This window comes from Danio rerio, chromosome 25 (genome assembly GCF_052040795.2).
Source record: "Danio rerio strain M-AB ecotype USA chromosome 25, GRCz13ab, whole genome shotgun sequence".
NCBI lineage: Eukaryota > Metazoa > Chordata > Actinopteri > Cypriniformes > Danionidae > Danio > Danio rerio.
This window is the reverse complement of record NC_141045.1, coordinates 35,373,997-35,392,269: the sequence shown is the minus strand read 5'-3', so window position 1 is coordinate 35,392,269 and position 18,273 is coordinate 35,373,997. Positions and strand designations below refer to the sequence as shown.

Genomic DNA, 18,273 nt, shown 5'->3' with positions numbered 1-18,273 from the left:
GTTCTAGAGGTAGCGTTTGTACAAGAGGGCACCTTGTAAAACTAATTTCAGACACATTTTCTGAGAAAGCAAAAGTATTTAATCATGGACAACAACAAAAAAGAGTGCTTTGGTGATAACCAATTGATTATTTGCTTTCTGATATACTAACTTCTTTCTGGAAATGCCATCAAAAGTGTAAAACTTTGGTCTAAAATGTGCATTTACACACAAAATAACACCCGAGCGCCACTTTAAGACATCATGTTTATTTATTTCAAGCTCACCTGTCAGAAATGGAGCACACAAGATTGTGGGATGTTGTAATTCAGTATTAAAATTCAACAGGAAGTAAATCAAAATTTGTATTCGGACGTACTTTGTTTCCTTCCTACCAATTTATCCATTGTCAAGATGATCTACTGAAATTCAAACTGAAAAAACTACTGATTTGCTGCGATTTAAAGGGTTAGTTCACCCAAAAATTAAGAATTATTACTCACTGTTTACTCTCCCTCAAGAAGTTCCAAATCTTTCTGAATTTCTTTATACAGTTTAACACAGTAAAGACAGTTTAAAGATAGCCGGAAACCATTGACACCTACAGTAGGAAAAACAAATATTATGGAAGTCAATGGTTACCGGTTTTCAGCATTGACCAAAATATCTTATTTTGTGTTCAACAGAAGATCGAAACTCAAACAGGTGTGACAAGGGTTGGACATAAAAACTTAAAGGGATAGTTCACTCAGAATCTGGAAGTTCTGTTAACTCGAAGCAAACTCGTTTGAGCTTCTTTCTTCTGTTGAACACTAAAGAAGTTATTTTTAAAAATGTTGGAAACCTGTAACCACTGACTTTCCATAGTAGTTTTTCCGACTATGGAAGTCAATGGTTACAGGTTTATAACTTTCTCCAAAATATCTTCTTTAGTGTTCAACAAAATAAAGAACTTGTACTCACTTTAGGAAGAGAAAATTGTGAATAGGTTTCCATTTGTGTGTGAACTATCCCTTTAATAAGATCTTGAATGATAGCTAATTATTTTAAGTGTGTAAATATGCAGTGTGTACAGTAATGTGATATTTAATAATAGGCCTAATTACAGTAATACAATAGCCTAGTATTATCTAAAACTCATTGCAATTGGAAGGGCATCCGCTGCAAAAAACATTTGTCAGAGTAGTTGGCAGTTCATTCTGCTGTGGCAAGTCTGGCAAACCTGATAAATCTAAACCAAAGGAAATTGATAATGGTATCTGAAACTCATAGTAGAGCAGACCCTTTGCTTTGTTCTCTATTCCTTGGTCTCCTCACACACACACACACACACACCGTAGAAGATCAATAGTCATGTTGAAACGCGTTTCTCACATCTCAGTGTCACCTCTGTCATCTCCATATGCTCAGTCGTGACTCATGACAGCTCTTGACGTGTATTCAACAAGACTGAATTGTGTGTGCGTTTTAGGTTTATGATTGTCACGGACTGACAGGCGCGTAATAATACGACGCAGCGCAGCGTTTCCGCGCGCGCGCACCGGCGGTCAGGTGTTTTGATGGATGCGCGGTGATCCCGAAGAACATTTGCCATCTCTTTGGACAGAAAGCCAATAGAAACGCGTTTTCTCTACGTAATGAATCTCCTCCTCCTCTTCCTCCGACATAACGGAGCGATGCTGGCGTTCACGCTTCAATCCGATCGCGTCTAATCGCATCGCGGCACGATGGACAACGCTGGCTTGATTTGAGAAAGGGAAAAGCCCTCAGCGCCACATATATACTCACACACAATGCACGCCAATGCCTTTCTCTGGATGTCTGGGCTCCTGATAGCACCTCGCTGAGAGATGATGCTCGCGTTACGGTTTGCTCGTCGTCCGCTTTATTCGCGAAATAAGCCGCTGAACGGACGCTTGACCACTGCGAACCTGCCTTCACGCATAAAGCCTCTTCTGACCATCCGCAAGGCACACGGTATCTTGTACACGAGGGCTTGGGAGACACGATTAAAGTTTCAACGATGTAAATCGAGGTAGGTCAACCTTCGGAAAAGGGTGCGCGTTCTCGCATCCGCGCCGTCGCCAATTATCGCCTTTAATGGGTGTTTGCTGTTATTTTTGCTAATTGCATCACTGAATCGCGAGCTGTCATGGTGCTGATAGCTTCAGTGCTTCAATAGCAGGACCTCACTTCATGCTGGAGCTCCTTTAGGCCTGGGAAACACAACACACGTCTTCCATTTTCAAGTGTAGTAGCCTGTATTATTGTGCGCATCTGAATGTAGCGTTAAAATGACACGCAGCGCTTGTTGTTCATCGCCATGTTTTCCTGCACGCATGTTCAAGTGAACTTGTGAAGTGAACTTCTGATAGTGGCATATCTGCGAACTTTGATTTCTGGAGGTCCATTGTAGGTATTTTGGACACGTGGTCAACACAACAAACCCAGCAATCAGTTTCAGGTGATTCTCATCTCCTCAGATGCCTGATAATGGGTTGTTTTCGTTCTGGAAAACGCATGTAACGCACTGCAGGTCGATCAGGATACACAAGCTCAATTTAAGACGCTAGTTTATGTAATGGACCACGTATGGTGCGAATTATGAGGTAAACAATGAAAAGTTTGATGTTTATTGTTTTACATGTTGTATCAACGCTGCTAGTTAGTGTTTTAAAGGGATAATCCAGCCAAATAATAATAATTCTGTCATCATTTACTCATCTTTCACTTGTTCCGAACCTGTTTGTTTATTTCTATTGAACACAAAGGAAGGTTTACTGAAGACTGTAGCAGCAGCCTTTGACTCCTGTGGTAAAGTTAGACGTTTGGCATTCATTAGACATTCGGTGTCAAACTAATTAAATTCTTTGCCCCTTTTATAGTTTGAGTTAAAAACATGTCAGATAGACATAAATATGTGCTCTTTATGTTGCACAAGGCTTAATTTCTCGATTACAAATAAATCAATTAACTATACAAATGAATTAAATTCAACCATATGCAGTTATACAACAAGACCAGAACCAAAACGTTCAGATCAAACATCTTGCTTATTGCACAAGACCGTAAAAATGGTAAAAGTCAATTAAACTCTGACACCATTTGAGATAAAAGATTCAAATCAACTAAAAAAATTCTAAATATTATCTCTATGATGCACAAGCTTTATTTTTTACAGTTTTGCCTTTTTTTTGATTTTATATACCGGAATGAATCCACATTTTCAGTAAATCCAATACACTGTATAAGCATGGGTCAATTAGTTAAGCTCAATTTGAGTTTAAAGGGATAATTCAGCCAAATAATAATAATTCTGTCATCATTTACTCATCTTTCACCTGTTCCAAACCTGTTTGTTTCTTTCTTCTGTTACCAGAAGCCGTTGACTCCTGTGGTAAAGTTAGACGTTTGACATTCATTAGACATTCGGTGTCAAACCAGTTAAATTCTTTGCTCTTGTTATAGTTTGAGTCAAAAACATGTCAGATAGACATAAATATGTGCTCTTTATGTTGCACAAGCTTAATTTCTCCATTAAAAATAAATCAATTAACCATACAAATGAATTACATTCAACCATATGCAATTATACAATAAGATCAGTACCAAAACGATCAGAAAAACATCCTGCTTATTGCACAAGACTCTGTTTTTGTAATGGGCACTTTATTTAACTTATAATATTTTAAAAATATATTTTAATGTAAATATTGTAAATGTACACTGTAAACGATTTCTGTTGTTTTCACAGTATTATACTGCATTTCTCAACAGTTTTTTACTGTATAAGCTGTGCACAGTGTGTTACTGTATATATTGTTGTTTTCACAGTATAATAATGTATTTTCAACTTTTCTATACTGTAAACATGGTTAACAGTATGTTACTGTAGATTTTATAATGAATTTTGGGGAAAAATCCGTTACTGTGCATCTAAATACAGTACTGCAAATGACCAAGAACAACTCCACACACACTATATATTATGATTATTATGTTTATTTATTTTTAGACAAATTATTTTGTGAAGTAAATAACCTAACCAGTTTCTTCAGACTGTTCAGTGCATTAAACTGTCCCCTGGTTTTCCATTTTTGGGTGCACTTTATAAGGCAACATGGAAATATTAAATAATATTTAATAAACATAACTTTGTGCTAAACCAAAACGTAAATTGGAACAAAAATAAATTGATTCACGTAACCAAAGACTGTTAAACACACAAAATGATTTCAAAGTCAGCTTAAATGTCAGAGTGAGCAACCTGCTTTAGACGGATTCAAGAATATTGGGCGCCCATATTGGCCACCGTAGAGGTCACATATCTCCGCATTTTCAAAACAACATTTTAAAATACGCACTATCTTAATAAATAAACCACAGAATTGAGTTTAAAACAACTACATTCTCGCATGAAAAACGGTTAAAACTTTATTTCAAAACACATTTATTATCTAGTCATCGAAGACAGGGCATGTCTCAATAATGTCTAGGCCGATTTAAGCATGAGGTTTGCCGGATACATGAGTGATGGAGCGCCGTCAACCCCTGGAGGTCAGAATCTCCCCTATCGGCAAAGCACACTTAAAATTAGACATGATATCTATAAACAAACCACAGATTTGAGTTTGGAAGAACTACATTCTCGCATGAAAAACTGTTAAAACTTCATTTCGTGACATATTAAACGCAATATTTATGATATGATCTGGCTTTTCTCATCCGCCATTATATTTGCTTGTTGGTGTGAAATGAACCCTGGGAGAAAAAAAATATTAATTCTCAAAACACTTCAAGCGAACCTTATTCTTATTGTTAAAGTCAGATATATGTAATATTTTCGCTGGTAAAGTGAGAAGAAAAAAACAATATTACTATTTTATCAATACCACGTTTGCACTGGTTCGGTTCAGCACACAAACGACACCGAATCGGATTGAACCGTTTGCTCGGGAATTATTTTATCACACGTGTTCACAAGCACATTCAGCAATATGTGTATAAATGTGTGTGGCCGAGCAGTATAACGAAATAGTAATGATTCATGGTTGTGTCTTACAATAATATACAAAAAGGAATCGGGTTTAGGCGGACTCGACTCTTTACTGTTCTAAGGAGCCGATTCATAAAGCCGAGCCGACTCGATTCGACCTTCACCAGGCAAGCAACGGCTCTTCTAATTTGAAATCCACCTGTCGCCTTTTCTTCCAGTGAATTCATCCTCGGTAAGTGTTTAAAAGTCAAATTCTGTTCGTTAAAGGATTGTTTTGTGTATATTTCCGTGTAGTGTGTGTGTAATTTAAAATAATTAACCAAGTTACTTTAATTGTACTGTAAGTTAGGTAGGCTACTTATGTCACGTTATTCGACGCCAGACCGTGTTTGTAGTGTTTGCGAGGTATTAGTAGATAAGGTAATTACAGTGAGTTTATCTTGAGTGAGTTTTTGACCATAGTTACGTTAAGTTACCTGAAAAAAAACGTAACTTTTACTTGGGGTTAACTGCATTAATGAATTCTCTATTTCAGCACAACACTGAGATGAAGGCAAAGTCACCATGAAAAGTTAAACGTTTAACGTTAAGGTAAGCTCTGGTCTTCATGTGGTCATTATGACCAAGTTATCATTATGGTTAGATTTGTAAACTGTAAGTTAGTTATTCACACTAAACTCACAATGAAACAAGTCTAAACTGTTTTATTAAATTGAGCTGATAATAAAATTCAGTTGATGTCTTTTAAGCTAACGTTAATATTAACATAATTCATATTAATTGTCTATTTCTCACTGGTTAATGAGCTTATTGTATAACGTTATTGTGTCATCAATTGTACATTTTATTTTTGGTGTTCAGGTGTAGGGAATGATTTGTATACAAATTTATTTGAACCCCATACAGATTTGTATGGTTGTACCATAGATTTAGATTATTAAATGTTAAGTCTTATTTTACTCTTATTATATTTATCTTTTTTGCAACTACAGCAATTGATGCTGAAAAACTGATGCTACCAATCTCTCCTCACTTGATTATTCAAGGTAATGTGGATGTCTTCCTCATTTTGATTAGATTTTAAAATGTCAAGTTGTTCACAGATTTGTTGTGAGGAGTTTCATGTATAACCTCTTTTGCTTCTTCCAGAAGCGACGCAGTGGCACAGTAGGTAGTGCTGTCACCTCACAGCAAGAAGGTTGCTGGTTCGAGCCTCGGCTGGGTCAGTTGGCTGAATACAATGGCATAATGATTCTGCTTGCTCACAGGAGGTACTTGATTTAGTTTTTCTCAAGCGATACATCAGTTTTTATGAGTAATGCGTGACACTTGAATTGAAGGGACAGTTCACCCAAAAATGAAAATAATGGCATCTTTGGCATCCTCCACTTGTTTCAAAATAGTTAGATTATTTTTTTGTTCCATTGAACACAAACTCATATTTTTTTTTTAAAGAAATTTGGTTCAAATATGGATGTCAATAGTTACTGGTTTCTAACATTCTTCAAAATATCTGCTTTAGTGTTCAACAGAAATTTAAATGTATTTAAAACACATGGAGTAATGGTGGCAGAAAAGTAAACTATCCTTTTAAATATTTTATTCTGAGACTTATTTAAATGTGTCTTGTCTTTTGCCATATTGTCTTTCTAGCTCAGATTGTGATGGACCTGGAATGTGACACCATTTACTCTTAAGTCAAGAACCAAATAAAGCACAGATGTGGAGGGATCTGCAACTAAACTAACTGGAGGAAAGGAACCTTTAGGTAAAAACACCTGCTTTATTTAGATCTGAAGTATTTTATTTGGCATAGAGTATTATTTTTTATTCTTATTCTAATTTTATGTTATGTATATACTGAATATAAGTCATTTAAATTTCACAAATGATTGAATATAAAATATCATCTAGATGTCTTATTTTTTATTGTCTTAAACATTGGTGCTCAACCCTGTTCCTGGAGATCGACCTTTCTGCAGAGTTTAGCTCCAACCCTGATCAAACGCAACTAAACAAACTAAATAGTATCTGAAGGAGCACTTGGTAAATAAAGACAGGTGTTCTTGATCAAGGTTGCAGGTAAGCTCTGCGAAAAAGTTGGTCTCCAGGAACAGGGTTGAGCACCCCTGATCTAAATGCTCAAAAATGCTGTTTCCGAGGCGAGGTTAGATGTAGTTCAGAAATAGATTCGTTAGGATCAATGCTTAAAGTAAATGTTTACTTCTCTCTGTAGACCAAACATGCTTAGTATCCCACACATTTTAATGAATTATTTATTTTGGTTACTTTTACATCTATATATGGGTAAGCAAGTATTTAATAAATAAAATTATTTTAAACCACTTAACTAAATGACTCTATTACCCTAACTTCTGGGAAAAAAACATGTAAAATAACAGATTTTTTTTTTTTTTACAGTGTGGGTGAACATACTACCTTGATGTCCAACAAAGACTGCACAAGAGCTCATTTGATGGCACATATTCTGTCCTGTCTACATCTCTGACAACCTGGAAGTGCTTCGACATCAGTGAGTAATAAATCTTCATATTATCATGCATTCAGGATTTCTGTAAGCCTATCTTTAATTTTAGTTTGTAATTAGCAGTGACTGTTTTAAAATTTGGTATTTAAATTATTCTTAACGTTTTACTGATGCTGTGCACAGTAACGTTATGATGATTTAAATTGAGGAAATGTCACTGGAGAGGTGTAATAATATTTATTTGTCTCACTGACATGCCATCACTGCATATTGAAATACAGTAATACTAATTGACCGCAAAATATTATCACAAACATTTCATGAAGTAGACTGCTTGACTACTCTTCATTTCTTTGCTCAACTTTAACACATTTGATCGTGTTGCTGTGCTTTTCGGCAGATTTTGCCAAAAATGAATGCTTAGTGATTACTTTGTTTATGCGAACCAAATGTCAGTAACTTATCATTAGCATTATTTTTTTTAAATCACCCATGGCTTTCATGTTCTCTAACGCAATCTTGTCTGTAAGTTAGAAGTAGATTTTCACATGTTAAAAGCCTAAAAGTACTTGATTAACATTAGTCACGTTAAATTAGATTATTTTATTTATTTATTTATTTTTAATATGTAGCCTCTTAAGGTCAGAATTAACTGTGTTCACCCCTCTTAAATTCATGGAAGCGCTAGTGTGGTCATGGAATCAGATATTCATGCTATACAGAGTTAGACATTAAGTTAAGATGAGACTTTATTTTTTACATACCTGTGTGGACACTTGAATAGTGTTGACTTGACTGATCTTTTCCCCATTACTGTTAGTGTAATTGTAAATAGACAACAATCTGTATTTTGCCAACAAAAACGATAAAAAACAGTGTTTTATATATATAAAACAGCAGTGCTGTGTTTGGTTTCTGAATGAATGAAATAATTTGAGGCATGATTAGTTTTTACTCCAGTGATTGACTCTGCTTGTCGTTTTTGCAGGATCATCAGAAGTGCTCCTGCCCTTTTTCACTGTCCCTTTTCCACAACATCATTTGGCCTTCATCATTTCGTGTCTTGTAGCAGTATTTTCATCTGTTTTTAAAATTGTAATACTTTTTGATGCATTAATTGTTGACTGGTTTTACTGATCAATTTTTCATTAGTGTTCTGTTGCTGTGTTATATTGAATAATTGCTACTGTTTCAGTAGGGTTTACACAATAAACTTTTATTGTGAAGTTAAAGTTTCAGTTTCTTTATTTTTCTTGTATTTCTTAAACAGTTAAAATAACATTTGTGCAACTTTTTTTGCTCATTTTAAAGTAGCACTGTTAAATACAATAAAATAACATTTAATAACTGTAAAATACTATACAGTAATAATGAAAGTAACGTTAAAATACCGTAGTTCTGCATGGTAAAAATGTACAGTAAAATACTGTTTTCAGTTTTGCAGTATGTGTATTACTACTGTAATTGGTGTTACAGTATAAAAAGAAAACAGTAAAATGATGTATTACATTTTACAGTAAATCTAATACTAAAGTAATTAGTATTACAGTAATGTTACTGTTTTATGAAATACAGCAGCTACTGGATAATTGTTGCCAGTAACTTACTGTTAATTTAACAAGAAATCGTTTACAGTGTACTGTTTTATATACAGCAATGAATCCATGTTTTCAGTATATGGGATACACAGTAAACACTTAAATGAAATAAACTCTGACACCATTTGGGATAAAAGATTTAAATTGACTCTAAAATGGTCTGAATATTAATCTCTGATGCACAAAACTTAGTTTTTTACAGTTTCGCCTTTGTTGATTTTATATACAGTAATGAATCCGCATTTTTAAAAAAGTGATTAGATAACTTAAAGCCAGTAAAAGCATTGTTTAAAAAAAAGTAAGTTAGCCTGTTAAACTTTTCATTAATTTTATTTTCGGCTTAGTCTCTTTATTAGTATGAGGTCGCCACAGCGGAATGAACCACTAACTTATGTTTTACACAGCAGATGCCCTTCCAGCTGCAACCTATCACTGGGAAACATTCATACATACAAACACTACGGAGAATTTAGCCTACCCAATTCACCTATAGCACATGTCTGTGTGGGGAAACTGGAGCACTTTATTTTCAGCAGAAGAAAGAAAGTCGTAAAAGTAAACGATGACAGAATTTTCAGCTTTCTGTGATTATTGATTATTTCTTTAATGTAGACATACAAAATACTTCAAAATATAATGTTTAAAAAATTCCATACTCTAAAAACCGATTAGATAACTTAAAAAGTGAGTAAAAGCATTGTAAAAAAAGTAAGTTAGCCTGTTAAAATCATTTCGCAAATGAGCTTGCTTGATTAGAAAACGTGCAAAATCATAACCAAGTTGCCAATTAACAGTTCCAATTTACAATGGGTTTACTGACTTTTATTTCAGCAGATTTACTTTCATTGTGAAACTACAACAAAACTACAACTATAACAATTTTTTTTGTATAAATTTAAAGGATATGTAATTTGCTTTTTAATGAAATTTAAAAATAATTGACAGAATTTAGAAATTTATCATCATACATAAAAGTTAAGCATAACTGAGTACAGCCCATTTTGAAAATAATTATATTTTTATCCATTTCTTAGTAAATAGGCAATATATTTTGGTGCATTTAAACAAAACCGATTTATGAAACTGATTTTACTGATTATTTTAGTCACCAAACATATTTGGAAATTGAAATAATGCATTAAATTCAAGCAAAATATTGGCAAAAAAAAAAAAAAATATATATATATATATATGAGCATTATCACACGAGTAGCAGTGCGATATGGCTGTATATCTGCACTGGTGGGAGGCGTGCGTTGGCATGAGGCTGCAGGCCGAGTGCCTTAGTACCCCCACCAGTGCCAATATACAGCCATATCGCACTGCTACTTGTGTGATATTGCGTTTATACAACAGTTTGACGGCATAATTGTGTATATAAAAACTAAATCAAACATGGAGAGTCTCAAAAGCCCTTTTGTATGAGGAACTACTTTCTTCCGGATTCAAATCATAAGCTGACAGTTAATCAGTTAAGTGCATCTTTTAAACTTTAGATCTGTAGTGTCTGGTTGTATGTGGGCGGAGTAATACACAAAGGATAAAGAGGCTGTAGGAGTTCTGATATTGCAGAATATCGCACAGATATCAGCCAATCAGATTTGAGAACCAGACAGAACTGTTGTGCGTGTATGTGTGTGTGTGTATATATATATATATATATATATATAAATATAAATATATTACAACCTACAATTTATTTTGTTCTTCTTCTGCTTCTCCTGATTTTTTTTGTTTTTTAAATTTGTATGTAATATTTTATTTTCCTATAACATATAAATTTGGGTGTACTAGTTTTTGGACCGTTATTATAAGTTATTTTGTTAAATAAGCTCCAGATTTGGCTTCAGTACTGACTAATCTAATGTATATGCACAAATACATTACTATATAGCTTCTTATTAAAAATATGAGTTTAAAAGAGAGATTTGTGAGGGTTGTACTTAGTGTACATAGTGCTCACTCAGCATAAATAACTTTACTTCAATTGTGAACTGTTAACTAATTTAATATTTGCCCCTCCCTATGTATTGTAATAATGTCTGCTGATGCCAGGGACTCTTAAAGACTCTTAGTTCACCCCAAAACAAACAAAAATAATGACTTGCAGTACTTTTGAGTTTCTTTATTCAGTTCAACACAAAAGAAGATGTTTTGAAGAATGTTGGAAACCTGCAGCCATTGACTTCCATTTCATTCCAAACGAATACTATGAAAGTCAGTGGTTACTAGGTTTCTTCAGAATGTTTTATTTTCATTCTTTCATTCATTTTCTTTTAGGCTTAGTCCCTTTAATAATCTGGGGAATGAACCGCCAACTTATCCAGCCTATGTTTTACGCAGCAGATGCCCTTTCAGCTGCAACCCATCACTGGGAAACATCCATACACACACATTCACACACACACACTACAGACGATTTGGCTTACCCAATTCATCTATAGTTGGGTAGGCTAAATTGTCCGTAGTGTATGTGCGTGAATGAGTGTTTATGGATGTTTCCCAGTGATGGGTTGCAGCTGGAAGGGCATCCGCTGCATAAAACATATGCTGGATAAGTTGGTGGTTCATTCCACTGTGACGACCCCAGATTAATAAAGGGACTAAGCTGAAAAGAAAAAAGCAGCAGGACTTAACCAGTTAAACTCTGGTACCGGGTCAGTGATGTCATCGACTTTCGCTTAAAGATTTAAAGGGCTAGCATTGCACCAGACCCCAGTAAGTGGTTTCGTTTGAAAGTGTAGAATCTATATTTTATGCACATATGCATCACTTTGGTTTTTATTCAACTGTACAAAAATTATTTACTCTTAAATATACAGTATTTTGGATACCCAAGCTAGGTATTTTACATTGGTTCATTTTCATATGACACATGTACAAGTTATAGCTCAAATGAAAGCTCTTGTCGGTGCTCATGTGGTTCTAGCATTCTTTTTACTGAATTATATTCACATATCAAACAGTTGTCGAATGAATCATGGTGTTTCCATGGTGCAAAAGTGAAAACAATACATTTATGATCAATAAGCAGCCCCAGATAGCACAGACAGCCGTCATCTCTTACCTTATGCTGTGCGCTTCAGGGCCATTTCTCCTCTGTTTTTTAAGTGATGTGCATAAGTAATCCTTTTATGTGTCTGACGTGGTCCAAACACAGTGAATTATGTTTAATCAAACAAAAGTATAGTGAAATATGAAAACAATATAAGAGGTGGCTTGTACAGCACCTCTCATCAGCTGGAATAAAATAACTTTTGCATAGATTATGGTAGAGACATTTTTCTTTTTCCTTATGATTACAGACATGTGCAGGAACCACCAAAATTAATTACAGCAAACTAGACCACACCAAACCTAAAAGGTACACTTTCAAATTTTAGCTTATAAAAAAAAAAAAACTTTTTTAAATTTTTTTTTTAGGTGTTTATTATAACACAGACAACATATACAGATATTTTTAACACTTTTAATAGTGTTTTATGAAAATTCAAAGGGTTTTCTTTAAAATGATACCAAATTTGTGCATTTACACCTCTGCATGTGGATTTGGGAAGCTTTTAAATTTGGGTAGGCAAAATCCAGGCGAAAATCCCAAAATAACAGCTTTTAACTGGCTAGTAAGAGCACTTCTGTTTTATTTTCATTTAGTTGAAGAGAGTTATTGGTGATCTAGGTCTTAATGTTGGTTAGGCAAGGTGTCTATTTGGGGTAAAAAAACTCACAGGAGGCTAATAATTATGATTTTACTATCACTTTATTCAACAGCATCTTTGATTTATACGAGAGCACAAAATTACTGACGTCCTCCACCTCGTCCCACTTCCGTCTCTTCAGACGTTCTGTCTCACTGACCTGTGTACGGCGAGCCTTATTTGGCTTAATATGATTTGTCTTGTGTACTAGTTTCACCTCGTCCCCCGTCCGCCGCTAATACCTCTTCAGAAAGCGCTAGAGTTTCAGACACCAGCGTTTGTCAAGCGGCTCCCAGTAAATGAAGCTCTCTGTGATTGAAGCCGGCGGTGAACCAATCATTCTGTTTATCGATGTCCGTCCACAGCGAGCTTGACAACTTCATCGCACCTTGACATGAGGAAAAAAAAAAAGCGCAATCGCAGGCAGTGCGAGTTTGCTGTAATGCTTACCCTGCTGAAAATCATGCTGTTTGGACAATAATAACCTTCTTTTTTCCTATCGACTTGAGTTGAGGTTGTTATTTAAGGGGTAGTTCGCACAAAAGTAGAAAAAATTTTTCTACATTTGACCACAAAATAAGACATTCTAGGAAATTTTCTGAGAAAATCAATGGTTCGAGTCTATTTTCAATGTCCTAAAATGAAGATGTGAAACAAAATTATGCATTACTTGCTGTCTTTTATTGTAATTGTGAAGTTTACTATCTTTTATTCAGTAAACCTAATTTTTTTTGCATTATAATAATTGTAATTTATCATAATATTCATTCAAACACCTTCACAAATCTATGAGGACTTTTATTTTTCTTTCGGTTTATTCTAATGTGTCTATCTTGTGTTGATATCTAATACTGCGTTAAATGGTGTGTGCAGTTTTCCTGAATGATGTGGTGTTGGCTGTAGCTTTAAACATTATTTTCTTCACTTGATTTCAGTCACAGGTCAGTGCTAAAGCTGTGAAGTTAAGCGAGTATTTGATTTCATAACAGATCCAATATCTCCCTTCATTGATTTTATTGCGTAAGCGACAATTTCATCCCTCTGCAATGATAGCAGTGTCACGATTGAGCAAGACGTTCATGCATTTATAAACGCATTATAACACACACACACTCGCTCAGTAGTTGCTAATCAGGCTTTATGTTTGTATTGTTTGAACAGAATGTGATTTTTCTGTGTGTGTGTTTTTTTTTTCTCTCAGGTCTGGAGTCAGTGAAGTGTTCTCAATCTAGCACAAACTAGAGCTCGCCATTGAGAGAAAAGATCCCGGACGTTTATTCAGCGTTTGCTGCGTTTCGCACCATGAGCCAGCAGACACAGTAAGTGTGCTGAATACATCCTTTTATATGTGTGTGTGTGTGTGTGTGTGTGTGTGTTAATGAGTGTGATTTGTGCTGGTTTTGGTGGTATACAAGGACAACAATTTCTATTATGGCATGGCTGTGACCTAATTGTGCTCTGTTTGGGTTCATTAACACTAAATGCATCTAAAAATGCAAGATGAAATGCTCAGGAATAGTTAAAAAAAAAAAAAAAAAAAAAAAGCATGACGGTATGCTAACACAGCCACTGAGCCCCTGTAAACAGACATGGTTGTCCCACCTCCGAGTTTTTCTGATTGGTCCACTGCTTTGGAACTGACAGTGATGAGCAACCCTGCATGTGAAAGTTGAAGATGTTTTAACTTGATGGCGTGGGTGTGACTGTCATGATCACCGGCGATCTAACCCCCAGAGATCGCTGGAAAACATTCACACACACACTTAGGACTACAAATCTGCTTGTAAATGGACTACATATTCAGTCATGCAGCACACACCTGCTCCAAATCTCATCTGATTAGACTTTAACAGCTGAAGCTGCTCTAGGACTGATTGAAGTACTGCTCATACACTGTTGCTGAGTCTTGTCGATTGTTTTAGTGATGCTACAAAGCGTTTCCTTTGTCTTGTTTACTGTGTTTTTTGATCCTTGCCTTGTTTATTTGTTTAATCCTGTTTGCTGCCTGCCTCTGACCATCTGCCTGCCTATTGACTACGATTCTGGATTGCCTGTATGCATCTGTTTCCCCTTGTGTTGACCATTGCTGGCCTGACCTCGCTAGTAAACCTGCATGTGGATCGGCATCTCTGTTGTCAGTGTCACATCCCTGGTTACAGTGACCTAGTTGTACTCTATCATGGTTAATCTTACCAAATGCGTCTTTGCTTCTAAAAACACGTAATGTAATACTCAATAGTTTGGGGGGGAAAAAATCAGTTGGGTATGTCGACACAGCCACTGAGCGCCTGTAAACAGAAACCTGCTACGATTGTCCTGCTTCTGAGTTTTTCTGATTGGTCCACTGCTTTGGAACTGACAGTGATGAGCAACCCTGCATGTGAAAGTTGAAGATGTTTAAACTTGATGGCGTGGGTGTGACTGTCATGATCACCGGCGATCTAACCACCAGAGATCGCTGGAAAACATTCACACACACAATTAGGACTACAAATCTTCTTGTAAATGGACTACATATTCAGTCATGCAGCACACACCTGCTCAGAGTCTCATCTGATTAGACTTTCACAGCTGAAGCTGCTCTAGGACTGATTGAGGTACTGCTCATACACTGTTGCTGAGTCTTGTCGATTGTTTTAGTGATGCTACAAAGCGTTTCCTTTGTCTTGTTTACTTTGTTTTTTGATCCTTGCCTTGTTTATTTGTTTAATCCTGTTTGCTGCCTGCCTCTGACCATCTGCCTGCCTATTGACTACGATTCTGGATTGCCTGTATGCATCTGTTTCCCCCTGTGTTGACCATTGCTGGCCTGACCTCGCTAGTAAACCTGCATGTGGATCGGCATCTCTGTTGTCAGTGTCACATCTCTGGTTACAGTGACCTATTTGTACTCTATTATGGTTAATCTTACCAAATGCGTCTTTGCATCTAAAAACACAATGTAATGCTCAGAAATAGTTTGGGGGAAAAAAAGCAGTTGAGTATGTCGACAAAGTCACTGAGCGCCTGTAAACAGAAACCTGCTACGATTGTCCTGCTTCTGAGTTTTTCTGATTGGTCCACTGCTTTGGAACTGACAGTGATGAGCAACCCTGCATGTGAAAGTTGAAGATGTTTAAACTTGATGGCGTGGGTGTGACTGTCATGATCACCGGCGATCTAACCACCAGAGATCGCTGGAAAACATTCACACACACAATTAGGACTACAAATCTTCTTGTAAATGGACTACATATTCAGTCATGCAGCACACACCTGCTCAGAGTCTCATCTGATTAGACTTTCACAGCTGAAGCTGCTCTAGGACTGATTGAAGTACTGCTCATACACTGTTGCTGAGTCTTGTCGATTGTTTTAGTGATGCTACAAAGCGTTTCCTTTGTCTTGTTTACTGTGTTTTTTGATACTTGCCTTGTTTATTTGTTTAATCCTGTTGGCTGCCTGCCTCTGACCATCTGCCTGCCTATTGACTACGATTCTGGATTGCCTGTATGCATCTGTTTCCCCCTGTGTTGACCATTGCTGGCCTGACCTCGCTAGTAAACCTGCACGTGGATCCGCATCTCTGTTGTCAGTGTCACATCTCTGGTTACAGTGACCTAGTTGAACTCTTATGGTTAATCTTACCAAATGCGTCTTTGCATCTAAAAACACGTAATGTAATACTCAATAGTTTGGGGGGAAAAAATCAGTTGGGTATGTCGACACAGCCACTGAGCGCCTGTAAACAGAAACCTGTTACGATTGTCCTGCTTCTAATTTTTTCTGATCGGTCCACTGCTTTGGAACTGACAGCGATGAGCAGCCCTGTGTGTGAAAGTTAACACGCATCCGTCAAACGCATGTTTACGTTGAGATACAATAGAAAAGGATCACAATGAAAAAGGAAGAATGTGTTCTGTGTGAACGTCCCCTTAAGGTGATTTATGATGACATGTCTTATGTCCCCATACTAATTTAAATTTGCCACTTGTTTCCTGTTAGGTTTGAGTTTAGGGGTGAAAAAGGGTAAGGCCATATAATATACGTTTTCTAATTTACATTTGCCACGTTCGACAGTAGTGTTTAGGGTTAGAGGGAGGGTAAGGGCAAATATGAAACGTTTTTTTTCAGTACATTATGCTTATGTAGAGTCCTCATAAACCACATAATACCGACATGTTATCAAAAATATTGATATTTCGATACATATTGATACTGGAATATTTACAACAATACAATCTTGTCAATCGCATGTTTAGATTAAAACAATAGAAAACTATCACATTGGAAAGGAAAGAGTAGTTCTGTGTGAACGTCTCCTTTAGGTGGTTGTACACTGGCATGACTTGTGTCCTCGTAATTCAAAATGCTTAAATCACGTTTAAATTTGTGACTTGTTTCCTGTGAGGTTTGGGTTTAGAGGTAGGGTTAGACCATATAACAGGGGTCGCCAACATGGTGCCCGTGTGCACCAGGTAGCCCGCCAGGTTCACATGAGTTTCCCGCGGGCCTGTTCTAAAAATAGCTCACCATAGCACCATTACATATGAGTAAGCTGCATCTAATATTTTTATGGGTATTCTTTTTAAATCACACTTGCATTAGTGTAAGTTTGAAAATTACTTTAAGTTATATATTAAAAAAAATGTAAAAACAATTTCAGTCAAGCGAAGTGTTGCATATTGATATTTATCTAACTTGTTAAATCATTGTTGACAACTACTGTGAGGAATCATTAACATGATCAATGTCTTCACATAGATGAATATTATTAATAATAACATATAATTAAAAGTAAATTAAGAAAAATGTGTTATTTAATAACTGGTAGCCCTTCACTCTAATCGGTACTCAAGAAGTAGCTCTCAGTTTCCAAAAGATTGGTGACCCCTGACATATAATATATGTTTATTTGTTTGTTTGTTTTTCAAGTCTCATTTTTGGCCTTTTTGCCTTTATTAGATAAGACAGTTATTTTTTTTTCAGGCGGGAAGAGAAGTTGGAGAGAGAGAGGGGGGGGGGGGGTATGGTAGGGAAATGTCCTCGAGCTGGGGTTCGAACACGGGACGCCCTGACATGCTACTGGACCATGTCGACGCGCTAACCATTAGGCTATTGCACTGACATATGTTTAATTTTTTTTAACTGTATAAAATACACTGCCTATGAAGAAGCCTCGTAAATCACCAATACCAACATGTTTTCAAAAATATTGATGTTACATAATGACACTGGAATACTAAATTATACAATCTTGTCAATCGCATGTTTACATTGAAAAACAATAGAAAACTATCACATTGGAAAGGAAAAATGTGTTCTGTGTGAACGTCCCCTTAAGATGGTCTACGATGGCATGTCTTGTGTCCTTGTAATTCAAAAGGTTTAATCACTTTTAAATGTGCCACTTTTCCTGTGAGGGTTGGGTTTAGGGGTTGAGGTAGGGTAAGGGCATATAATAAACGTTTTCTTTTTGCCTATGGAGAGTTCTCGTAGACCACCAATACCAACATGTTGTCAAAAATATTGATATTT

At 36.1% G+C, this 18,273-nt stretch overlaps 1 protein-coding gene across 21 annotated transcripts in view; it reads left to right on the top strand.

Annotated features, from left to right (window-relative positions):
• The first annotated feature begins 1,674 nt into the window (after positions 1–1,674).
• tmem266 (transmembrane protein 266) overlaps positions 1,675–18,273 on the top strand; it is a 96,446-nt gene continuing 79,847 nt past the window's right edge. For 5 of the 21 annotated variants that reach the window (XR_015525858.1, XM_087311186.1, XM_087311180.1 and 2 more), the window contains exons 1-2: positions 1,675–2,014; positions 13,958–14,075. Coding sequence is in view for 11 of the 21 variants with exons in the window: in XM_087311186.1 (XP_087167312.1) it covers positions 14,059–14,075 (17 nt within the window). In the remaining 10 variants the exon portion in view is untranslated. 21 annotated transcript variants of the gene reach the window in all.